General features: G+C 55.7%; 1 protein-coding gene across 9 annotated transcripts; it reads right to left on the minus strand.

Moving 5' to 3' along the window:
- Window positions 1-1,835: 1,835 nt before the first annotated feature.
- Window positions 1,836-24,835, minus strand: KLHL17 (kelch like family member 17). Of its 9 annotated transcripts, none has more exons than XM_030018596.1 (13): window positions 24,487-24,835; window positions 21,885-22,425; window positions 14,198-14,450; window positions 13,663-13,784; window positions 12,983-13,204; window positions 11,810-11,926; window positions 10,461-10,674; window positions 9,390-9,534; window positions 9,059-9,226; window positions 8,626-8,714; window positions 7,433-7,506; window positions 6,201-6,382; window positions 1,836-5,553 (listed from the first exon to the last, which is right to left on the minus strand). In XM_030018596.1, the coding sequence occupies exons 3-13, from the start codon at window positions 14,406-14,408 to the stop codon at window positions 5,325-5,327; spliced, it is 1,773 nt and encodes a 590-aa protein (XP_029874456.1). In that variant the 5' UTR covers window positions 14,409-14,450; window positions 21,885-22,425; window positions 24,487-24,835; the 3' UTR covers window positions 1,836-5,324. The 9 variants fall into 9 exon arrangements, with proteins under 9 accessions (XP_029874456.1, XP_029874450.1, XP_029874453.1 ...); XM_030018590.1 differs by having other exon boundaries at window positions 21,885-23,948; XM_030018593.2 differs by lacking the exon at window positions 24,487-24,835 and adding an exon at window positions 23,664-24,424 and having other exon boundaries at window positions 21,885-22,764.
- Window positions 24,836-24,932: the final 97 nt, after the last annotated feature.

The raw sequence follows: 24,932 nt of genomic DNA on the forward strand, positions 1-24,932 counted from the left end.
GTCTTGGAACTGAAGTCTCCCTGCAGTAACAAAATCAACATATCCCCAAGGAGGTAATTGTACAGGCAGGCAACACTTGCCCAGAGAGAGCTGCTGATAATGGACATGCCACGAAATTTCTCCAAGGCCTCCACATATTTGGCCTTTAAAAACAGCCACTTTATCCCCCTCCCCTTTCCGTCATATAATCCATTAACCCTTCATGGCCGAGCAAAGCAACAGGACACCCCTCCAGAGGGCCCCTATCAGAAACACCATAATTGTTATGGCAGGGTGCTTCTGCAAGCTCTGTTCTCTCTGCACAGCTGCGAAACAGCTATCCAACAGCAAAGCCACGTCCCAGCACCTCCTGGCAGAGACCAAAAATTACAGCGAACAGCAACAACTGTGTTTTATTCAGGAAAAGCACGATTCCTCCTAAGATCCATGGCTAACATGGTCAGCACTGTGACCAGAAATGTGCCGTTCCTCCAACGGGTTTGTTCTAAATAAAAACTTACAGCTCAAAATAGTGGAACAACTGCCTCTGTTATTGCAGGTCCTGCAAACGTGCATCACCTGGCTCACTGGGACACCAGTGACACCGCCGTGGCTGGCAGGGCTGAGTGTGACCGGTGGCTGAGTACAGCTCCGTCTCTTTGCGTGCTCGCAGGGCAAACTGCTCTCCCGGACTCCCATTGCTCTGCTTCCAGGAGAGCCTGAACTGGGTGGGGAAGCAGGGTCCAGACTTTGGAAAGACTATTACAGCACGGTAGTTATTTATAGAAGCCCGAAAGAGAAGCAAGAGCCTAGAGAGCAGCAAGAAAGAGGACACGGCAAGGCTATACCCAAATCTGGGATGCCTACCGTACAGCATCGCGGCTTAACCGCAGGGCTTGTAGTACACACGCGTGGGAAAGTTCCCTTTCAGGCCCCATGGGATGCTGCCATGCAGCTTCTCCTTGCCCTTTTCACCCCCTGCACTCCCACCACCGTGAAATGGGCTTAGCATTTCCCCCACAGGCAGCGGTGACTGGCAGCAGCTAGTGAAGGCAGATCTGATCTGCTCCACAGCCTCCCCGCTGCCGAGCGGGGCCAAGCAGCTACGCCTGCCCCCAGGCAACACCTGCCCCCAGGCAAGATGCATGCGGCAGCTGGAGGTAAAGGAGGATGTTTCTCATCTGGTTTTCATTTCCACGGCAGGGGAAAGCTGTCAACAGCACTGGAGATTGGGAGTCCTAGGGAGACCGAACTAGAATTTCACGGCGGGGAGAGGTGTAAATCAGTCTGCCTCTAAAGCCCCTATGCCTTGGGCTGGGCTTTTCCCAGCGGTGTCCAATACCGTCAGCATCTTCGCGCTGCTCTTTCTTCTGGGGTAGGGTGAAGGCGCGTAGAGCAGCGGACAGCCCCAGCGCAGTACCCTCTCTGGGAATACGAAGCACCTTGTCCGCAGGGCAGCAACCTCCCCGGCCAGGCACCCAGCCGAGCACGGGGCCGGGACCTGGGCTAAGAGCTCACCTGTAGCATCTCAGTTCCTTCAAAGCTGGTTTTGGCTCCTCTGGCCTCCTCTACTAACGTCCACAACGGCAGAGCCAGTCCAAAGTGGCCTCCAGACGGGTACCTGTCCCCGCTCTGTGCAAATATCTCAAAGCCTGGAGCGGCTGCGGCCAGGCAGAGGAGATCTCATCAGCGGCTGCTCAGGCACAGATGCCCAGCAGCCTGCGCAGCAGCCTGCCGTGCGCATCCTCTGCCTGGGGCTCCTTCCCCTCCTCTGCGCAGGGCAATACGGAGAGCAGCTCCCCGTCCCCACAGGAGCGGGGCCAGCGAAGCGAAAAGGAAGGATGCAAGAGGCAGGATCCGGTATTCAAGAAAACGTCTTTATTGTACATGTTGGCTTCTATTGCTTGTATCCCCTCCCCAATCCCGTGTAGTGCAAAAAATTCAGAGAAACAGAGTTCCACATAAATAAGTCAGATAACTTACAGAGAAATCAAAGTGACGACGGTTTGACATGGAGTAGACCGGGTCTGCCTACCAGTAAGGCCAAGCGAACCTCTCCCCCCGTATCGGGGCGAGGGCTCCAGCCTAGCCTTGCTGTCTCACTGCAGACGGACACCGGGGTCCCTGGGCAAAACACATCAACACGCACAGCCTGGAGCCACCCGCTCGGGGATGCTCCTCCGCTGGGAAAAGCTCACATGGGAAAAATCACACGAATAACATTTTGGGTGAGACACCACTAACTAAAACTGGCAGAGAAGCCACACACAGTTGACAGTTCTCCTCCCCTCAGATAGGGTACTACGCACAGACAGACAGACACAGACGCGCATCCCCTCCGAGGCCTCCTCCTCAGCAAGGGATGTGCAGCACCAGAAGCGATTCCACCCTGGGATCTCCCAGGGCAGATGCTGACACCTCGTGTCCACACAGTGTGGGTCGGGGTGCTCCGGACCCCCGCAAGCTGCTGGGGAACTATTTTGCCCTTTCCTTCCTTCTTTCTCTTTTACAGGAAAGCAGTGAGCACCTGCATAGTTAGTACATCAGAGACACAAAAAGCCTCCCTCCTCCCCAGGTTTCTGCAGAACGGGCTCAGCGGTGATATTGCTCAGGACCCAGCCGGTGGGTGACAGGAGTCACGCTGCCCGTTTCCCTGATCCTCAAGAGGCAGGACAGCGCCGCACACCATTTGTAATGTAAATTGCTAGAGATTGCAACTGGGGCCAAGGGCACAGGGCACAAAAATTCTCCTCAGCCTGCTACGCTGCTCGCTCCCCCTCCGGTTTTGCCTGCCCGCAGCCCCCCCTTCAGACTACAGCAGCCACAGTTGGACCAGATGCTGAGCCACTGCCACCACGACTCGTTCCTTGTTTGAAATCAGCCCCGTTTCTCCTTTCAGCAGTTCTTCTCCGGCCCTCCTTGTCGTACAGTACTCCCTTCAGCTCCGCTGTCCTTTTCGCCGTTCCTCACACAGAGGCCTCGGCAGGACCTCGGCACGTTGGGCCAAGCAACGCCCAGCACCGGCACCTTTCACTCCTGACGTGGCCGTGGGGTTTTTAGGCTGATCTTCCCTCAAAGAGGGCCCTAGAGCCGGGGGGACCTTGAATGCGCTGGTCGGTACAACCAGCAGACGACTAAAATCCTGATGTCGCTTATAGGAATGGGATGGAAAGGATTGAGACCTCGCTCATGCATAGGCACACGCACACGCACGCAACAGAGCAGACTTCACCGATTTCGTCATTACTTCCAACAAAGCAGCTTCAGGTGACCTACTTAGGGCAGCCCTTCTGCCACGTTGACCAAGAGGCAACCTGCAGGAGCAGAGCCTGGACATTCGCAGGGTCCTCGGCAATACAGAGGAACGGGAGAGCTGCTGAGCTGTGACAGGCTGGGGCAGAGGCTTGGCAAGCGAGAGGGGAACGAAAAGCAGATTTAGAGTCTGTTCTAAAAGCCAAAAAGGCCGCCTCAGCCTGAGAAGCCCAGACTGTCCCTGGGGAGAGGCTGGGGGGAGAAGCAGCCCAGATTTTCAGAAGCTGCTGGTAATTTCAGGTGTCCAACGTTAGGCACTGTAAGTGGGCTTGTAAAACGTGCAGGCACCTGTCCAGGAGAAATCAGATCGCCGTAAAAATTGTCTTAAGCTGGGGAGTCCCTGCCTCATCTCAAAGTCTCCTTTCACCCCAAAGAAAAGAGAATAGAAGAAATCCCTAGCCACGTTGAAATTTAGGCCAATGAATACCACCACAAGTGAAATCCGAACTCTGTAAATGAGAAACGAGAAGGAACGGGGAAAAAAAGGATAAGGAATTAGTTCAAAACAAACAGTTAGACCGTATTTCCAATGCTACATTTGAACACTATTGAGGTACCAGTGGTTGAGTCATTCCTCTACAACGTGGAGAACACCTGATAATATGTCTCTGTTCAAGGCTCACACACACACCCTACAGCACACCCATTGAGAACACCACCCAAGAGGTTCCATGGCACAGGTGGGTCTAGGACAGGCCTGTGACTTACAGTACTAATTTATTCAACCTTTAGTTAATTAAAGTGGTTGCTTAATTGCCAGGGAGTTGCTAATTGCAAATGGTCCCTTCCACGCTGTTTTCGCTGTACGTACGGTATCTCACACATGCACACACACCCACACATCTATAGAGAACGTCTTCCAGGACACAGTCATCATCTCATCAACAAATGAGAAAAGTAATTGCATCCCTTCTGCTGCCTTAAAAGCAGATGGGATGGGGAATACCAGGATAGTGTAAAAAATAAAGGGATATGAAGTCATTAAAAATTAAAATATCAGCATTCAAATAAAAAAAAGGCAAAAAAATTAACACCCAAAAAGTAACACCAGGCAATCCTCCTCATTTAGAAGGCTGGACTGTTCTTGTTTAAGAACCGATACCTTTCCATAAACCCAGAATCTGCTTTGCAGAGAGGGGAACAGCAAACAGGCCCATCCGTTCCCAGCCAAACCGTGGACCAGGACCACGTGCAGAGAGCAGGCAGCCGCACAGTCACTTGAACCTGGGACGGCGATGGCATGGACGCAAACAAGGTCATTCAACCCATCTGCCTGGCTGGGGACTCCCCAGAGCAATGGTCAGCTGGGATTTTAGTGAATGAGGTGGGGCCAGCTGAGAATGGAAACACCGGAGGGTTCGGGATGCTGCGTCCAGTTGTGTCTCCAAACCTCACCTCCTCCAGGCCCCGTCCCTTAGCTGGGCTTCTTTTGTTTGTGTATTTTAAGGCATCAATTAGACACCATTGAGAACCATACAGCGGCCTCAGAGTCTTTAACAGTGCACAATAGGCTTGGTAAAGAGTTTGGCTACAGTGACATTCAGAGGAGCAGTTGCACATTCAGCCGCGTCCGTCCTTCGAGAGGAGTGCTGTCCACCTCTGCCACCCCACAGGACTCCTGAAAGCCTCCAAGGCTGGCTGTGCTCTTACGCGTGGCACCGGCTGGATCACGTGAATCCAAGAAGCAGCAATGGTTTTAGAGTTTCCCCTCCCCGAAGAAAATATACGCCCTTCGGGTGAGTGGTGAGATGAGTCTGAACGGAGCAGAGAGCACCCCCCTCTCCTCGCGCTCTAGAAGGAGGGTGCTCGCCCGGGAAGCACATTTCTAACTGCCGTGGTCGTGCCGATCCGATGTGTGCACCGAGAGCGGGGATAGCTCCGGGGGTTCACGGGAGCGCTGGGGCCGGAGGCGGCAGCCGGTACCTTCGCTCTCCTCCTACAGCGACCGGCTGCCCCGCGGGGTGGGCCACGCTGGCCTAGGGCTCCGCCAGGCACCCCTGTCCCCTTGAGGTAAGGCAGGTCCTGATTCTTTGTCAAAGGCTCGTCGAAGACACCGACAGCGTGGGCGAGGAGGGGGGCGGGAAGTTGAGGAGTTCCAGCACAGCCACCCCCACGCTGCTCCGGCGCGTGAACATGCACGAGGCTGCCACCCACTTGTTGGTACGGGGGTTGTACTTCTCGATGGAGTTGAGGCTGGAGCTCCCGTCGTTGCCACCCACCGCGTACAGCCACCCATCCATGGCTACCAGGTCGTGGGTGCTCCTGGAACGACCACGCAGAGACCACACGTGAGGCTCGAACACGGCGTATGCGGGGCGTAGGGGAGCTCAGTACCTCAGACGAACCGGCCGGAGCTCTGCCGTCCCACAAAAGGGGGTGCCCAGCCTCACAAATGCCCAGTGAAAACGAACTACTGGGGCTCAAACAGTCAGTGGCGGAGCGCAGCACATCTTCCCTTCACTCCGACACCTTCCTACCACTGAAGAAGTGCCACCTCTAAATAACAGTCCCTAGGAGACTAAAATCCTTGGACTTCCAAGCCTTAAATCCTCCCACAGCCCAGCAACATCTCCTGCGTGGCCTCAGCCAACTATATCACCTGGTTCTTTACGGCCACACAGACTGCTGAGAATAAATCCCTCTGCAGAAAGCGCCTGCTGCAGAACATCCCTGCTCTGCCCTCCTGGCACGCACGCACGCACCGGTCCCTCGCAGCGCAGCGGGGAGCGTGGGCTGCCTTTTGTGCAAGCCAACTGCAGCGTTAGCCAAGCCCCGGGGCACGGTCTGCATTTTACGGTTTGCCGTGCCAAGCAAGGCGAGGCTCTCGGTGAGGTGGGATCCCCATTTCTGACTGCAGCGGCTGAGGCTCCCCCGCAGCTCGGGAGCGCGGCAGGGGCAGAGCTCCTTACCTGCGGATGTTCATGGGTGCCACGCTCTCCCACGTGTTGGTTTTGGGGTTGTAGCGCTCGACAGAGTTAAGGCAGCTGGTCCCGTCATTGCCGCCAGCCACATAGAGCATCCCCTCCAGCACGGCCACTCCTGCACTGCTCCGACGGCTTAGCATATTGGCAATGGGCGTCCAGGTGTTGATCTGGGAAGAGGCAAAGTTTGTTCGCGAGACAGACGTACAAGGCATTTTCCACGTACCCCTGCCAAACCGGTCCTGTGATATTAGTCCTGTTCTAACCACGCGGCTCCTGACATAGCGGTCCTCCCCCAAAAAGACTTTTGGGGGCACCCCACTTCTTTCCTTTCAACTGTCCCGCAGGAAGAGCTGCAGGCCCCAGGAGAGACGTCTGCCGCCGGGCTCAGGAAAGCACAGCCGCAGCTGGCAGGAGTCCTGCCATCCCGGGGGCCTGAGCACAGAGATCTCTGTGCCAGGCCACCAGCCCCGTCACAGCTGAATCCCAGCCCAGTCATGGGGGTTGAGCTGTATCTATTTCGAATCTGTACGAGTCACGACTGTGGCTTTACAGCTCACGAAAAACCTCCAGGACCTTCTCTTTGATCTTTCTGCAGCGATCTAGCCTGCTCTAACAGAGCTGTGAGACCCCAGGGCCAACACATGTCGCCAGCCTGCCGCAATCCCCGCTAACCGCTCTGGTTATGCATGCGGCAAGGACCTCTGGAAGCTGGAAACAGCTCAGGGCACGTACAAGAACCGTTCTTCCTAGAGAACTTGAGCTGGCCTACAGGCAACGGGGATAGAGAGCGTTCTGGTGGTTGAAAATCGCAAAGAGATATCCCGGAGCCTGCATGGATGAGCTTTCGCTCATTTTGCTCTGGATTGCACCCCGGATACTCTGCCCCTGCAGAAGAGCTGGGGAGGGGGCCGATACCCGCTCCATCTCATAATCACGCATGGTGGCTTAAGTCTCCAGGGAGGCAGGGAGGTCTGTGCTGCACGGGCTCACGTGGGCACGCCTTCTGCTCCACTGCTGCTGCAATACTTTGCTAGGAAGCGGTCACATCTCAAGCTACGGCAGCGGTTTGCTAAGACACCACGCGTACCTGATCTCTCACCGTCTGCTAAGTTCTCTAGCAACTTGTGTAGCCCTCAGCTTTCTGCAGGGCCCTTTCAGGCACCCACAAAGAGGGGAGAAGGAAAAGGGTTATCAGGCGTGCTCTCTCTTGTATTTACCTGGGGCTCATACTTTTCTACTGTGGCTAAGTGGGATGAGCTGTCATATCCCCCAACGGCATAGAGGTTGCCTTCTGCAAAGACAGTCACACATGCACAGGAGTTAGCTAAAGAGCGTGGCCCCAGTCCCAGCACAGCCTCCCACAACTCTTGCACAGGGTGCCCATGTAGGTATCAGCTGAGCCACGGTGCCTCCTGCTCCCCAGGCAGCCAAGCTCCTCTCAGCCGGGCTCCCCCAGCTTCCCCTCCCCTTGCAGCACGGAGCATTGTGAAATATTCATCAGGCAATTTCTCTGCCGCGCTGCAAGCTTCCCAAAGAGCTCGTTCGCCTGCCGCTTCTTGACCTCCTCATTACGGGAGCTGCAAGCGCTCCCCGCCAGAGCAACGGGTTATTTTTAGCAGCGGAGGCTGGAGCGGGGGAATGCCAATAAAGGCTGTGGCAGAGAGAGTAGGAGCTGGTGATGGAGCGGGGGGGAACCTCTGAGTCAGCACGGAGAGCTGAAACCAGAGAACAGGGCAGGGGAAAGGCACCATAGGGACACCGGGACACGGCACGGCAGTTCCTGGGACGGTGGGGAGCAGGATGCTACCCCGGCATCCCCAGGGAGGTCCGGCACCTGCTAAGGGTGGAGAGTGGTACTTGCATTGACCCCATAGCTGCACTAAACAACCAAGCGGCCAGTTCTCACACTGCATCCTCCTTGAGGACAGAACTCGTTCAGTGGAGTCGGGAAACACCACAGCATTGCACCTGACGTTGTGACGCCCCTGGTAGAGGCAGTTTTGACCCTGCGCTACTGCTTGGATCATCAGTAAAAGGACTGCCCTGCTTTCATAATGAAGGAGTAATAAGGTTGTCTCTTCCCTTCTAGGGAGAGGTGATCATCCACAGCTAGCCCTCTTGCTCCAAAGTAGAAGGGGCACAAAGGAGCTGAGGAACAAAGTTGTGGGTCCCTTCAGGAGTTGCCTCCAGAATGTGATGAAACCCAATTACTAGCGAGACTTGAGGAGGAGAGGAGAGGCAGGGAGCATGTCAGGACATGGCAGAGGAATGGCTGGGCTACCCGGACTCACAGCTAGGGAATCTAGGAAGAAGGGGCAGGAACCAGAACAGAAGAACATCGAAAGGAAGCACCAGAAATGCAAGAGACAGTCTGCACAGAAGTCAGTCGGGTCCTCATGCCATCACCCACCTAGCGTTGCCACCCGGACGTAGCGTCTCCTGGTGCTCATGGCAGCGATGGATGTCCAGGTGCCTGTCAGAGGGTCGTACCGCTCTGCGCTGCAGCAGGCAGGGACACAGGAACATAAGGTGTGACACTGGCAAAGCCCAGGTCAAAGCTCTTTGACACAGGCCCTCAGGGGCAGCTCCCAAGGAAGCTTGGGAATAGACAGGGAAAATGGAGGGAAGAACTGACAAAGGCTGTGTTCTGTTGTGGCAGAGGGCTACAAAACGTATTTTCCCCTGAAGGAACTTTGCCTGGGCCAAAGACATAGCATGGAAGACATAGCTGGATTGCAAGACATCTACTCTGGGGCCAGTCCTCACGGGCTCCCCAGGCACCCAGCGCCAAGGACAGTGCATGCAAGAGCAGCGGAGGAGCCTGCAGCAAGGCAATCCCCTACCTGTTCAGGCACGAGGCCCCATCGTACCCCCCAGCAGCATAGAGAAGCCCATGAAGTGCTGCTACACCCAGGCAGCTCCTCCTGGTGCCCATGGACACCTCAGGTTGCCAGGAATTGGTGACGGGATCGTAGGACTCCACTGTGGCCAAATCAGAGGTCCCATCGTAGCTGTGAGGGAGAAAAAAAAAAAGAAAAAAAAAAAAGGAAAACGCGTAAGAGCTGGGAAGCCTGGACCGCGGGTGAGGCTGTGGGCTGGTCCTAGAACCAGATAGCCGCCGGCTCTGTCCAGAGGTTGCAGAAAGCATCCCCGCCAGCACCGTGCCCTCCTTACCCGCCCACGGCGTACAGCTTGTTCCCAATGGCAGCGACGCCCACTCTGGCCCTGCGAGTCGACATGGAGGCCACCATGTGCCACCGGTCCGTCCGCGTGTCGTAGGCCTCGCAGTCCCCGTGGATGGCGAACAGGCTCCCCCCACCTGCGCACGGGACGGCAAACAGAGCAAACGACAGCCCAACGGCCCCGCGAAGGGGTTTGCGCGTACGCCGGGCACGTGGCGGGAGCCTGCGAGAGACTGAAAGAGTTAGTGTCTCAAACGTTGTGGTGGGGCAAGTTCTGCTTAAAGACAAACCCTGCGCAGCAAGGAACCCAGGTGAAAAGCCCGTCAGCTCAGACATCAGCAACAGGAGGGGGACGGCGTGCTGGAGGGTGCGCAGCTCCGTGTTCTGATACAAAGATCAAACAACGGCCACGTCTGCAGGGAAGGAGAAGTTACTCCACAAATGACCCCCAAGCCCAAAGGCTCACAAACTGCTCATTAACCTGACGAGTTTGGGTGCCTGCCCGAAGGAGGGGCAAGGATGATAAAAGGACACAAACTGAAGCCCCAGTTGCGCAAACCCACCGGAACTAGACCCCTCGGCTGACTGAACCAACGGTGGACCCAGGACTGGTGAAACTCTTCTCTCTTCCTTTTTCTCTGTCTGTCTTCTTCTCTCTTTCCTTTTCCTTTTCCACAATCCCTACACCTCATCCGTTTCAAGGCATAAACCGTTGACCAAGTCTGGACTAAGAGTGGATCCAGCCGCCCCTAGACCCTTCTCTGAGGAGGAGTCTAGAAAGCAAGGGGGTCTGCTCTGAACCTCGTGACTCAACGGGAGGAATTTCCTTATTCCCTGAATTGATATATATGGTTACACGGTTTACAGAAGTAGTCCTATGCCAATTCCTGTTGTGAGAAACCCTGCCACCTACTACCACGCCTCCCCAGTTCAGTTTGCTTCTGTCATGAATAAGATCTTTAACTGATCGTTTGGTGTCGTTTCACCTTAATTTAGCCCGAGGGAATTTCGAATTAAACACGACTCCCTGGTCTGTCCAGTCTGGGTCGTGACAGAGCCTTACCCACAGCAAAGAGCACGGTGCTGGCCCCCTCGCAGCGCCGCGGCCTCGTCCTGCTGTTGCTGAGGACCCCTCTCTGCTCCGGCATGAGGTGGTACTTGAGGGCTTCGATCAGCAGGTCCTTGCACTCCGAATGATGCCGCACCAGCAGCTCCGTGTCCACGTTGCTCATGAGGAAGTCCCGGCTCAGCAGGGGCAGCCGCACGCACTTCATAAGCTGCGGGGAGAGGAGTCGCACCCCATCGGCACGGTGGGAAGGGTTCGTCCCAGTGTTGCCCCCACGTCTCCCCTACAAGCCCCGGGGACCCTGGCAAGGCTGACTCCACCTGGAGAAGTCACCCCGCTCACTTGGCAGAATAGGCAGCCAGTGACGAAGGGCATCAAAGCACACGCAGCAATTCAGCCTTAACGTCTCTGCCGAGCCAGGAGCCCTCAGCCTGGCCGTGACACGTCCCACAGCCACCCCAGATCCCCACCCTGCCCTCTGCCAGTACCCGCACCCTCTTCCAGCACTTGTGGTACAAGTAACAATCCTCGCTGTGGGGCTGCAGAGCCCGGGCACCACTCCCCTCCGTCCAGCGTGCCCCACGTTGCCTGCATTGCCCACAGGAGGGATGTTTGAGCGCACGCAGCCGGCAAAGGTGGAGACAGAACTTCTCTAGGGTCAAGCCCCGGGGTAGGCAGAAACCCAGGGGAAACCCTCAGACAGAGTCTTCCTCATCCTGCCCCGTCTCAGTCCCAGCCTTGGGGAGGACACCTGGGGATGCTTCCTCCCACTGCTCCCACCCGCTGCCTTGCCTGGAAGCATGCGAGTGGCGAGGTGACGGGACACCAGGGCTGCTGGAGGCGTCCCCGAGAGGGTGCCCACGCTGTGCCAAGCACTGGCAGCCCCGCGGGAAAGGGCTTAACCATGTCTTCTCCAGCCGCACCTTTGGCGGGCAGGAGGCTCGCAGACCCACGCAGATGCAGAGAGACAAAAGCAGGAGCTAAAAGGAGTCCCTGCTCGCATTTGCCTGAGCTTTTTGTTTGAGGATGCACGGGGAAGCTCAGGAAGGCTGCAGGCAGGGCTGACCTCTCCTGCTGCCCGCATCTTCCCCAGAGCTCTGCGTGCCCGAGCTGCCAGGGGTCAGACAGGGCATCCCCCTGAGATTTGTCACTAGTTTGGACTTCACGCTGGGAGCCTGAACCTTCTCAGCAACACCCTCATCTCTGCCTGGACTGGAAGCGGTATGGCAGAGATCTGCTGTCCCTGCCCTCTGGCCACCGTGCAGCTTCCTTCAGCTGTGTATCTACCCAGACCAGGCACTCGGAGCTGGTGGGTAGAACCAGGCCACCTTCCCCAGCAGACTCACCCTGGGAACATGCTGTCTTCTGCTGTCCACGTCATGTTTGACCCAGCTGAGCACAGCCCGGTACACCTCCTCCTCTGATGGCACATTGAGGCTGTCACTAGAAATGAGGTCCAGCACCTGCAGAGCGGGGTGGAAAGAGCAAGTGTTTGGTGGTGTGGTTTGGGAGGAAAGGACACATTCACACGCTCGCGTAACTGGCCCAGCAGAACAGCACTGCCAGAGGCAGAGCCGCTGCCTCCTATAGATGCTGGCAGTTGAGGAGTGTACAGCTAGTCTCTCTCACTGGATGCAGAAGGATCCAAAGAGCAACCGGGTCCCCCAAACCACGCAGGTGCAGCTGTGCCTCTCCTCTCCTTGCGGCACCGGTGTGGAGACAGCTCTGCCCTCCATCACCCTCCTTGGCTCATTTCCCCCCCTTCTGTGTCTGAAGCTGCTGCAATGCCTGACACTTCCAATCAGCATCAGTGAGACCAGGCAGAAGACTGCTTGCACTCGTCCCTTCAATATTGCACGGGATAGAGCCAGGTGCCCTGGCTTTTCCCAACACACTCATTTCACCTGCCAAGGACTATGGAGCTGGAGCAGGTGGAGATACGTACCCTCCCCTCGCTGCCATGCACCCCACTGCCCCGAGAACCGACAAAGGGAGGTGTCTGTATCCTGGTGAGAGACCATAAAGGTTCAGGTGATGCAGAGCAAGGACTGGGAATGCCTCCTGGCCAGGGCACAGGACAGCACCCTGCAGACAGTGATGAGCCAGGGGCCACACCAGCACCACATGAAAAGCAGCAGGAAACATCAGCTGAGCTCTGAATTAAACATCACAGCTACATGACCAGGGCAGCCAGAACTTATTCCTTGGCCTGTGCCCCCAGAGAGAGGGCAGTGTGCTCAGCGCTCATGTGGCAAGCACCAGCGACAGCAATTATCCTCTGTGCTACCCTCCCATCCCTATTTCACGTGGGATTAAGCTCACTGGCAGCACTCTTCCCACATATTATCACTCCATTGAACAGAGAAGACCAAAGCACAGAATCTGGGTACGTTCCCCTGCCAAACCCCATCCCCTCAGTGCAGGTTCCTTGGGCTTTTGACCCGCAGACTGTGCTTTCCAGGACAGAGCACGAAAAGCCTTGCCACGCACATACCTTCACACTCCTATCAGGACCTCACCTGTTTAAGAGGCAGCAACATGAACTCCTCCGTCTTGGACACCTCCACGAAGTGTTGGAGGACATACTTGTGCGCAGACTTGAGGAGGTCGCTGCAGGAGTGCGTGTCAGCAAAACCCCGGATCCCCAGGCAGTTGGATGGGTCGAGCTGGCTGAGTAGGAACTTGCAGCAAGCGTCCCGCACACCATTGAGCTGAAGCAGGCTGGCAGCAGGAAGAAGTGTCTGGCAGTGGAAAAGAATGGGGGAAAAGAGAGTTTCCAGGGCAAGGAAACCGTTTTCACCCTCGTCTCACTGCAAGTCAATAACAGAACAGGCTTACTGAACACCTTCAGGCACACAAGCGCGTAAGGGACAAAGCATTCTTTGTTTCCAACAGGACTAAGCTAAAGAACAGCCGAGAAGGACACCTGTAACTCCCCACAGGGCCAGAAAACGGCAGGAGAATGGCAGATGCTCAGGACTAGACCTGGCCATTGCGTAGTGCTTTGAGGAGCCATTCCCAGCCACAGCAGTCGCAAGACCGGGTGCAGGGGAGCAGACGTGACCACTGCTAGATGCAGGTGCCATCACAGAACAACAGCTGAAAGTGTTGAGCAGAAGAAGGAGAGAAGAGTCCCCAGGAGGCAAGTCTCGTACAGAACGGCTTTGTGGAGAAGAGAGGTTTGGGGGGAAGCTCCTACCTGCACATTCCCCTCGCCCACCACAATCTCAGCCGTGTAAGCGTATTGCACCAGCTGCTCCAGGGCCTGTGGGTCAATGTCGTGCAGCGTCACGTGGGTCTGGCGGCTCTCGCTCATCTCATCTGGGGCAACACAGATACTAGACGTGAACAAAGTCCCAAGGCAGGATTGTTTCCCCGCAGGAAGACTTGACCATGCATGGAACAAGCCACATCCACCTCCACAGCCCAGGAAGGTCTCCTGCCCACCTCTTTGCAAGGAGGAGCAGCAGTATATTCTAGGGAACGGGGTCCACGTCTGCAGGATGGGCATCAAGATACCTGTGCGGGGGGTTACGGGCAAAGGGCTTCACGGAAGGGAGTCAAATGAGGAATATTACTGCACTTGCTCACAGAGATGATATACAGGCACTGTATTTCCATAGGGTAGGGCAGTGAGAACAGGGAGCAGGACAGGAAGGGAAGGGGTTTGCAGAGAGGAGAGGGATTGAAGAGCTGGGAAACCCTGGCCACGGGGAAGAGAGGACACTACTTGCTTGTGAACATGGCGTGGAAGTACGGGCTGCACGACGCCAGCACCACCTTGTGGGCCTTGATCTCCTTGGTGCCCACATGGAGCACAATGTCGCAGAGCAGCCCACGCTGCCGCATGCGGTTCATGCACACGAAGGCGTCGTGATAGTGCCGCTTCGAGTTGTGAGAGATGCTGTGGCCGTCGCGGTTGAGGAGCTGCACACCCCCTTCCATGGCTGCAGGTGGTAGATGGTGGGCTTTCCCTTCTCACCGGCACTGACATGAGGGAAAACCAAAGCATTACCCAGGCAGGAATAGCTCTAGCCCCAGACAATTCCCATGGGCCCCAAGTATGCCCGCCACTGCGCAAAGACCCTGTGCAAGAACAGCTCCCATCTAGCCAGCCCCTGCCAGGGAAACACCATCCTGCTCATAAACCAGCGATGGGGAAGAGACAGTCCCTGGAGGAACACAAGTAGTACAAAGGGATGCTGAGACTCTTCTCTGTTCTGTGACACTCACTGCTTCCCAGCTGCGTTCATCTTTGGATCGATATCCTCCTTGCCTGCCTTCAGAAGGGTACTGCTCTACAACATATGCGCTCACACTGGTTTTCCCTGAAGTTGCACCATCTCCAAATCTGCCTAACGAGGTGCATTTCCATGCAATATCAGCAGAAGCATTGATCTTAGAAGTCTCACCAGGGCATGGCAGTCCTGCGTTGACCAAACACAGCTTAAATAGACCACTAGAGACAGCGAACGTGACAACCCTGATTAGCCTAAACAAAAAATAACCAGGGAATCCCACATCCTAAAAGGCGAGAGCGATGTTATGGACCACAGCTCTTCAAGTGGTGGCTGTTTCCTTCCAGCTTCCAGAAAATGCTACGAGATTTGTAATGAACGTACCCACCTTCAAAAGTTAAGCTCAGAGAGCTGCTGTCTTTCCTGTGCCCACACAATTCAGGAGGATAAGGCAGAGGGCAAAGGCAGTTGCAGCACAGAGCTCTACAGTCCCAGTACACAATCCTGCAGACCAGGCGTTCAACTCCTGCCATTTTATATTTCAGGCCTCTTTTCGGGCAGAGGCTGGCCATTCCCAGGTGGTCAGTTAGGGAAAAGGAAACATGTACTTTAATATCCTGATTTCCACTCCCCTCCAGTGTCCTCTACCCAGGCACGTCCAACCTCACCACAGCCTCAAGGCTGCACCAAACAGTCCTGCTCCAGCACCGCAGACTCCTGCTCTGCGCTAGCCTAGCAGGCAGTTTGGGCAAAGCAGAGCCCCTAGATCTCCCTGGAAGCAGCCCCAGCTGAGACACTGGCTGTCCTTCAAGAGGTAACTTTGAACTTCAGGTAGTTTGGGTTTGACAAGGCTGACAGGAGGGACAGACGGCAAAGACCAGAGATGCTGATCAGGCGGCTGGGACCCAATGCAGAACTCAGTCTGCACGCACACGTACACGCCACTGAGCGTGGAGTGGGACAGTCCTTCCACACAATCTGGGACAGCCCAGGCAGATAGCGGGAGCATAAACTTGATCGGCTCGTAGGAAACAAAAATTGCCTAATCAAGGACTAAGGGCATTTATTTGTGCAAAAACGTTTTCTCTTTCCATGCTGTCTGCATCTAGGCTGCTCACGGTGTTTCAGAAGGCGTTTGACTGTCTCCCTGCCAGCAGCACCCGAAGGAAAGGTGAGGGAGTGAAGAGAGAATGACTGAGCAGCAGGAGCAAGAAGGGGGAGGGAGCAGGAGAAAAAGGCAGCTTGAAGAAAAAAACAGCCCGTGTGCTGCACTCGTGCGCCTGCCCCCGCATCCCTGCGGCGAGAGAATCCCCTCAGCCTCTGTGCTCCTCACGACACCTACACGTCGCCAGCCGTGCTGAGCCTAAAAATAGAAACCCACCATGCTGTGCCTGCTCAGCCACGAATGCAGCCATCTATTCGTTTTTAAATAGCAATTGTATCACGTACTAGAGTCTGGGGGAGGAAAAAAGATGAATAAACATCTTCCCTGAGCAGGAGAGAAGCCTGTGATGCCCTCTTCTATTTGCATCATCCCTCGTGATATGAGATTCCTCATTTCACTGTCAGCGGGGAAAACTCACAGGCACACAACAAAGGCAAAGCCTGTTGTTGCTTTCCAGTAATGAGAGTAGGATGCCATTGTGCCCTTGATAGGAAAGAAAAGCCCCCTGAGTTAACCGGCCTTCTCCTCCCAACAGCCCTCAGCTGAGCTTTTCAGAAAGCTGCAACATCCCTGGGACACCCTCGATGTGTTAATTGACATGCGTGGACACTGCTGGATAAGAGGTGCCCACAGGAAGGCGGTTTGTAATTATTAGCATCTCTACCTGGGCTCAAGAGCTCCTTTCCCAGACCTAGTTTAGTGGCAGAGAGCAGACAATGTTTTCTCGCCTTTATTCCCCTCCCTCCTAGCTGCAAGCCTGAGGGTTTTCCTGATCTGCTTGAGCTGGTTTATCTTTTTAATACACTGCTAAGCATACTTCTCCCCATCAGTATTTAAGTCATGCCCCAGCTCTAATTGAGAGCACTCGCCTCGTCCCTCCTGGGCGCTGGTAGCAAGGGATAGGAGCTCCCGGCTCCGCAGCAGTGGGAGAACCCAGGGGGAACAACGCAGGACAGGACAGAAGAGCAGGGAAAAGATGGGACTGCTTCTCCTTGTGCTCTCGGAGACTTGTGAGGAAAGGTTTGCCGCCCCGGCCAGGCGGCAGGTAGCACGCAACTCGGCTCCAGCCATCAGGGGAGAGACACAGAGGGCACAACAGGCTGAAGGTCGCCGTAGCCGATGCATTGGCATCACAGTAATCAAACGCATTTCCAAAGAGGGTCGGAAGTGCTGGGCTCTCTTCCCAGCCCTGCCACTGAGTCATTGCACAACTCTGGGCTAGTACAAATGCGGAGTGACAAGGGTGACATTATCTTCCCTTGCAACGATTCCCACGGCCAAGAGGTAGAGACCAGCTATCGCTCACTCCCCTCGAGGGCTGGCACGCACCTCGCGGAGCTCTGAAGAGCTCAACTCAACCACCGCCGGTGCCTCCCTCGCCCACGCTGCTGTGCAGCACCCCGAGCTACACCATCGCTGTGTCGCTCGTTCTCTGACGTGACCGAGCAGGGAGCAGGGCCAGAGGGAGATGCCACAACCCAGCCGCTGCACTGCCACCGGGCTCCCGAGAGCATCCTCGCGCCAGGGGGACAGTCCGCAGCCGACGTGACCCGCAGGCAGCCTGAACCAACTCTGCTCGATGGTTTTTCACTACAGCCACGCTACGGCCTCAGCAATCCCTCCCCTGAAAAGCAGCTCACCCACCCGCCAGCCACCTTGGGAAAAAGTCACCCTCCTGAAGCGCAGGGAGCGCTGGCAGGGATCTGGCCTAAGGCTTGCGGTGGGTACAGCCCCTCCAGTCCCACTTCCCGGTGTCCCCTCCGCTCTGCAATTACCTGTTCCCGTCAGAGATCTTCTGCTTTAACCGATCAGAACATAATCAGTGGGGAAAAAGGGAAAGGACACCCCACTGCTGCTTGTGCTGCTCCCTGTACCTGAACTCTCAGCCTCACTGGCAGCACTAAATATTCCTTATTTCCTTGTAAAACTTCATTCCCAGGAAATGAAGGTCTATGAGCGCTGCTAAAATATAATTAATGAGGAACAGTGCCTGGACCACAAGAGACAGTAAAGCAGTGTCCAGAGCTCCAGCGGGGGGAAGTAAATACAAGCCCACTTTTGTGGAGCATGCAGCAGCATGAATGCACGTGTTACGCATCAGCTATAATGGATGCGGTGGCTGACTTGTAATAACTCTTAGGTTATGACAAAAAAAAGAAGGCGTTTGTTTGGCTCCTATGAGACAGAGCGTGGCCATGCATAACAGCTCTGTTAATTAATGCAAATGATCCCTGCCCAAAGGGAGGTCTGTTCTCTTTGCACAAAAAACCATATTTTGCCGAGAGTGAAAAGAAGCGTGCTGAGCAATAAACAGGGAACAGAGTATCCTCCAGGGAAAAGTTCAGAGCCTGCCCTTTCCCCAGGAAGGCCCTGGAGAATGGCTTTTTGTTGACAGCCTGGATGGAGATTTTGTGTCCGCCAGGCTAGCTAGGAGACCGCAAAGACACATCCTGTACAGCTGGTCAGACGTTGGGGACGAGTCTTTGCTGTGGATAAGGTGACATCCCCTACTCTTCAGCATGACATGCCCTAATGCCTGACACACAATCATGCTTAAATCCATCACTTCCACGTGTGCCCTATCCCTGTGTTGATATTCCAGTACCTCTTTTCTGGCAAATCAGTTACAAAGCCCCGCTTTGCGCGCAGCACTGCATCTCCCACAGAAGTGCTGCCGTTAGACCTTCAGGACAAGACGTTAAGTCCTGGCTGGCACTCACCTCTACCCCAGGGTGTCACGGCACAAACAGAGCAGAAGACAGCACAAACTAGGTCAATAAGACGGCACTATGTTGCCGGTTTCCCTTTCAGGGGAGTGGTTCCCCCTCTTCGTTGGTGTTGGGGGGGTCCATCTCCCAGCCATAAAGTCCTTTTTTTGCCTACTGTCCTCCACTGGCTCTGTCCCCAGGCAAGAAGGGGCTGCTAGCAGCGCTACTCAGTTGTGCTCAGCAGCTTCACGTCTCCATTCTGAGCAGCGGAGCCAAAGCAGTGCCCTCTACAACAGCACAGCAAGACTTATCTTGAGGCAATGCAACAGCACGGACCCCTGGGGAAGAAGGAGTCACAGGCATGAATCGTTGCTTCCAAGTGCATCTCCATCTCCCCTAGACCAGAAATCAGAATTCTTATTTTTAACCCCTCTGAGAGGAGTCACAGGCCGATTGCCAGTAAGCAGCCTCCTGCAATTCAGCATTCCCCCAAAGAACCGAAATGCACAATACAGCTCGGGGCAGCCTAAGGGGGCCCGGGCAAGCCCCTGCCCAGCTGCCGGGTTGTGCACACAAGCACAAGTAGCTCTTTTCCTCCTGGGAGCGGGGCTGGGAAGAAGATGTGCTCCTGTGTTCCTGCAGACTCTTCCTTCCCTTCAACACTCAAGGGACACAAACAGCTGAGCCGGCAGTAACAATAGCTGCTGTTGTGCCGTTGCAAAGTAAGATCGCTAATACAGCTCGTACCAGCATCCAGAGATGCAGCCGAGTACAGTGCAGGCCTGCAAATTTTCACCTGCCTTATTGCTTTGTGGAGGCTCTGTTAATTTGGCTGAGCTACCCCTTTTGTTGAATCCTGTCCATGGCTCTGAAGCCCAGGTCTAAAGAGAAGCTTTAAACTACCAGACAACTAGCAGTATTTTTGCATCAGTAATCCTCTCGCAGAAGGCATGTCTAAGACACCAGGGCTGTTTTCGCAAGCTACGGCAGATAGACACTACCCGCCCTTACGCCTCAAACTTGGATATCCCAAATTCTTGCTTCTTTCAGAGGGCCTGGCACTGCCCATTACAAAACATATTGCATTCCTACCTTTCCTGCTCCCTTCCCCACAATAAACACAATCAAAGAGGGCTGGAAATCATCCAGTTGTATATGCCCAGGACTCAGATGCAAAGCAGGCGCTAAATCGAGGCAATTGGCCCCACCAGGTCCTGTACCATTAGCGTCACTGATACAGGCAGAAAACTCTACCCCCTCAATACAATACTTTAGGGTTCAGTCCCTTCTCAGCCGCTGTAACACTTTACCTGCATCCAGAGAATTCAAACAGACACCGACAGTGTGCAGCGGCTCACATTCAGTCTTTTTAATATAAGGTTAATTGTGCGTTCAGCCCAGAAGAGCCAGCAATCGTGAGGAAGCAGAGGGACCTAATAGTTCAGGACCAGCGAGTGAACTAGATGCTCTGAACTGCGGGTCCAGTCATCGCTCCTGTGATGGCAGATTTACAGCTGCACCTATACAGAGGTCAGGACTGCAAATGTTGATGGAAATGTGACTTAAGGTGGCAAGGGGAGCTGTCATTCCTGGCACCAGCTCTGCCTTCAGAGGCGGCACGAGGGACGGTAGAATTAGGAAGCTGGCAGTTTCGGACAGCCAGATTGAGGACTCGGACACCTTGCACCCCTCTGTCAGCTCCTGGCGGACACGGCGGAGGACGCGAGCGAGCCAAGAACACGGGGTGAGCTGCAAGGAGAGGTTAGGAGCACGCGCCTCAGCCCCGAACGCTTCTCCCCACCTCCTCCCCTCTCTCTTCTGCTCCCGCTGCCAGCGGTACCCCGGACCACATGTCTGCCTTCTATTCCCCAAGCCCCCCTGCTACGGATGGGAGGGCGAGGCGCGCGCTGCTCCTGCCGATGGGTGGAATTAATCTGCTCTGAGCTAGCCTCAAGGCAGCACGGGGCACCGCAGACAGCGCTGAGTCTGCAGGACTGAGAATCCCCAGCTCTCAGTAGGGTTTGGGTTTTTTTAATGAATTAGGCATAACTGACACGCACTGAATCCTCCTGTCTAGACATCTGCAGAGAAGTGACAAGCTGCCAGAGAGGATGTGGAGCCTCGGCAAGGGGGTGGGGAGGACGGGGAAAAACTGCACACAGTTGCCAGCTCTACAGCACAGAGACAGCGCTGGCTTCAGGCAAGAAGGGCATTCAGCACATTGACCTAGCCGGTGTCTTTCAGCAGCTCAGTGGGTTGTAATCAATCGGCTCTGCTGCACACAGAAGGCTGGAGGTCTTTTCTAATTAAAGCCTCTCTCCCCATTACTCCTGGGGAGTTCTGTTTGGAAACTCAGCTCAAAGTTGCCCTCAGTCACCCCAGCTCACGCTCAGAAGTGCTTTAGCTGAGAGAGGAGGGAGCGAGAGGCAGATCCTCAATGCCCGCACCGGGACATTCCCGCATCTGAAAGAGATAAAGGGTATCCAGCCTGCTTAGTGCCTATCCGGGTACACAGTCTTCCCCCTCTCTCACGCACACTTCGCACAGGCAGCAACTCTTCCTGCAGACATCTTCAAATTCAGCTTTTGCCTTCAGTAATTTGCACACAGGGGATCACAGCAGCTCCAGGCAGGACTCCATGGTTGGGGGATTTAGAGGCATCTGTGCTAACATTTGGGTCACTTTAAGTAATTGGTTCTAAGGGTCAGGACCCAAATAGGTTTGGGACTGCCGAATTCCCAGGTTCGGGAGAAACAAAAAATGGAAACTAATTCATGCCTTGAGATGCTCAGCAAAATATGCAGGTCTCCAGCTGCACTGGGATTAGACAGCAGTTCCTACAGTCCAGCACAAAGGACACCAAAATCTAAGTGAAAGGAGCCCTTTGTCTCTGCCAAGGACTGGAAATGTGGGTCATGTCCTAATTCCCCCTTCCCAGTGTCCCCCAGCGGACACAGGAGCGGAGCTACCGTCACATCCAGTGCTATTTTATGGCACAAGCAGTGCCAAACCTCTACACGTAGGCATCAAGCAAGTCTGCTCTCCAGGCAGCAGAATGATAGTTAACAGCTTCAGCTGCACTACCCATCACTGTGGTATTCCTGATCTCCCTCTAGCCTCCTCCGTGACAGACATCGCTGTCCCCAACTCATTTTTCAGACAGGTAAACAGCAAGATGAGAGCGCTCAGGCCATTGGAGGCAGCCCGCATCAGAGGATCTCAATATTCCCGGCTCCTAGACTTGCCCAGGAGCTCCCTCCCCGCAACATCCTTGGCCAGCAGCTATTCAAAGAGGGATTGTGCCCTTTACCTGTCCGCTGTGCAAGGTGATGGTGTCTCGAGTAGGTGGCAGTGGGCCAGTTCAGAACGGGTCGTTATCGCTCAGCGACGCCCTGACGTCAGGCAAGAGCGACGAATCTGGTGAGATTCAGCATGAGCTTCTAAAGGGAAAGTTGACCCCACGACATGATGCAGCGTGGCCTAGCAGCTCCAGCAGCGGACTAGGAAAGAAGGAAAAAGCTCTCGGGTCTGCTGGCTGCAAACGGGCGAGCGGATCTTTTCCAGACGGATAAGCCAGGGAACAACGCTGCTGCCGATGCCCTGCGAAGCACCGCTCATGAGTGACTCTCCGAACCAGGAGGTCACCAGCGGAGGTCACCAGCTGCACCCTGGCCTCATCCCTTTCGCAGAGACTGCGTGGCCCACGCCACGTTTATGGACAGCTTACAAACCCTCCTACCGGCTTCAGTCGTAGCGTGGGTTGGCAATGTAGACGTCCCGGACCACGTAAGCAGATCTGCATTTCCTCTTCTGAACAAGCTCAGTGCTTCACGCTGTGGAGCAGTGGGAGCCTGTTTTCAAGCCAGAAAACAATTAAGAGAATTCCCTCACATCTTCTTGCAGGCAACAGCACAGGCCACGTACAAGAAAACTGAGCTATGAAGAGCATGTGACATAATGGCCTTGAGTTCGCTGGTATACTGGGGGCCTGCCAAGGCCAGCGGGTCCCAGACCCCGGGAATTTCAGCTGAAGGAGCTCCAATTCCTGTCCCCGAGGAGTCACACCCTTTAGAGAAGGCAGCGTGGTTTGCAGCCACTTCTAGCAGGCCAGGTGGAAGACTGGAAGACTCAAGACTACCAAGTCTACCAAGACCAGCTTGTCTAAGGGTTTGGAGGCAAGGCTCCAGCACCTGAGAAAATACAGAAGCCAGCACTGAGACTTCAGCATGCCTCTTTGAGTTTTCGAGCTGCTGAGCCTGAAATGCAGCAAAGCCAGACCAGAACCCAGAACAGTGTCCAGTCTTCAGAGCATGCCTGCCTTGATTTTCACGTGCCACTCCATCTACAGAGACCCAGAGTGATGCTGATGAGGGCAAGAGTGGACGGCCACCAGGCGGGCTGGCAGAGCAAAGAGGTTCCATTGCCACCCTCGCCAAGCTGACCTTAGCTGACAGAGAGTGTAAGGGACTATCCTAGCTACCCAAGATGCTAAGGAGTGACTCCATTTGGATCCTAGACTGTCACGTCAAGAGAGCAGGTGACTTACGCCTATTTACGCCTACGACTTAGATGCTATTTGCTGTGATTCATGAATCAGTCAGTTCTCAGGAAGGAAACTCAGATCTTTACACCCAAGATCCCTAAGAGTCTTACTCACTGCCACGCTGGATAAACTATTTCCAGCAGATGCTCATGGGTCAGGAGAGAAACCTGGGGTGCGGAGGGGAGAGATTCCACAGAGATGTTTGCTTGGCTGTAGTGATCGTAACCAAAAGGCTATCGTACATTGAAGCGTTAGCGAGCCACAAAACAGTGAACTTGTAACAAACCGGCACCTCCTGGTGCAAAACGCTAGCACGCAGACATCCCAAATCTGCTGCGGAGGTCTCATCCCTCCTCCCAACCTTAAATGCAGCTCGTGTCTCCGGAACACCCATACTGAAAAGGGGCAGTAGCTCTCCGAGGCTCATTTCAGCTGTGCCCCGTCCTAGGGACGAGAAGTTACCTGCATCAGCCTAGTGCACCTGGAGACCGTCAGGATCAAAAGCGCCCGAATATCCACATGTTGCTGAATCACTCCAGAACTAACCTCCCTCCTTGTGGTCTCCAGCAACGGAGAGCGCCCCAAGATAGCGCCCGTCGGACAGCGGCCATTGAAGTCAAAGGAGAGCAGGCTTCCTTTACAAAGAGGCCCCAATAAAAGCGAGGCCGCCGTTTCTGCAGTTTTCTAGCTTGGCACAAAAGCCTGGTCAGTCGGTGGTCGGGTACTGACGCACAGAGAGCAGGGCCAGCCACCTGACCGCTGCATTTCTTCCTCGCCGTAGAGAAGCCGAGGTCCCGGGGCCGGCATTCCTCGGAGAGGGAGGTATTTGCTCTGCCAGCAGAACCAAACCGGCTGCCAACCTAGGACCACCTCCACGAGCAGAGATGCTGTAGCTGGAGGAGAGCCCTCTGCCCTGACGGTCACTGCAGAGGCCGGAAAAAAGCTGCCTCCCGCTTCCCCCCGCAAGTTGCCAGAAAACCCGAGGCGACGTTTCTCCCCGTGCCCTTCAGCTCCCCCACGGCCAACGATACCAAATAAATAGCCCGTGCGCTTCCACCCAGGGTAAGCCCAACCGCAACCGGCAGAACCTCTCTGCAGCTCTTCCCCCGGCCCCAGCATCTCGCCGGGCTCTAAAGCTGCGGCTTTTTCCTTTACCGAAGCGATCGCTCCACGACTTGCCGGAGGACGGAGGGGAAAGGAGACCGCGTTTTAGCCGGCCTCAGCTACCGAGAGCCGCCGAGGTCCTACGGACAGCAAGCGGGCAGAGGCAGCCGTTCCGCAGCGGCTCCGGTTCGTCGTCTACCCCCCCTCCCCGCGCCAAAACTTGCTCTCCGGGGAGAGCAGGAGCAGCGGCCCCGGCGGTACTCACGGCTCCCGGTGCAGCGAGGCCCCAGCCCGTGGGATGCTGCGGGGTGCCCCGCTACACCCGCACCGCTACCGCCGGCCCCACGCTGCGGGGAGGCGGGGAAGGGGCGGGCAGGTGCGCGGCGGCGGCTGCGGCTCCTCCTCGGCACCGGGACCGGGACCGGGGCGGCCCCGCTGCTGCGGCTTCCTCCCTCACCCGGAATAACCCCACGGCGGAGCCGTGCGAGAGCTGCCCACGGAACGGCACGACTCGCCGCTACACGGCTCCTCCCCCCCGCACCCACTCCCCCCCCCCCGCAGTTAAATCCCGCCACGCACGTGTCACCGGGTTGCGGGGGAAGGGGAGCTCGCCCCGCCCCCGCCCCGCCGCTCCCTTACCGGGCGCGGGGGAGGGGGGGGGGGCGGGGACACGCGTGGCACCGGCCCCGCTGGAGCCCGGGGGAGGGGGCG

Source organism: Aquila chrysaetos, chromosome 6, assembly GCF_900496995.4.
Source record: "Aquila chrysaetos chrysaetos chromosome 6, bAquChr1.4, whole genome shotgun sequence".
Taxonomy (NCBI): domain Eukaryota; kingdom Metazoa; phylum Chordata; class Aves; order Accipitriformes; family Accipitridae; genus Aquila; species Aquila chrysaetos.

Excerpts from the sequence above, each read along its gene's own strand:
- KLHL17 (XM_030018597.1), bottom strand. The coding sequence starts at position 14,408 with ATGGAAGGGGGTGTGCAGCTCCTCAACCGCGACGGCCACAGCATCTCT. Across the intron at positions 9,535-10,460 it reads CACCGTGCTCTTTGCTGTGG|GTGGGGGGAGCCTGTTCGCC; the intron begins GTAAGGCTCTGT and ends TCCCGTGCGCAG. Across the intron at positions 8,715-9,058 it reads GGGGCCTCGTGCCTGAACAG|CGCAGAGCGGTACGACCCTC; the intron begins GTAGGGGATTGC and ends TGCCTGCTGCAG.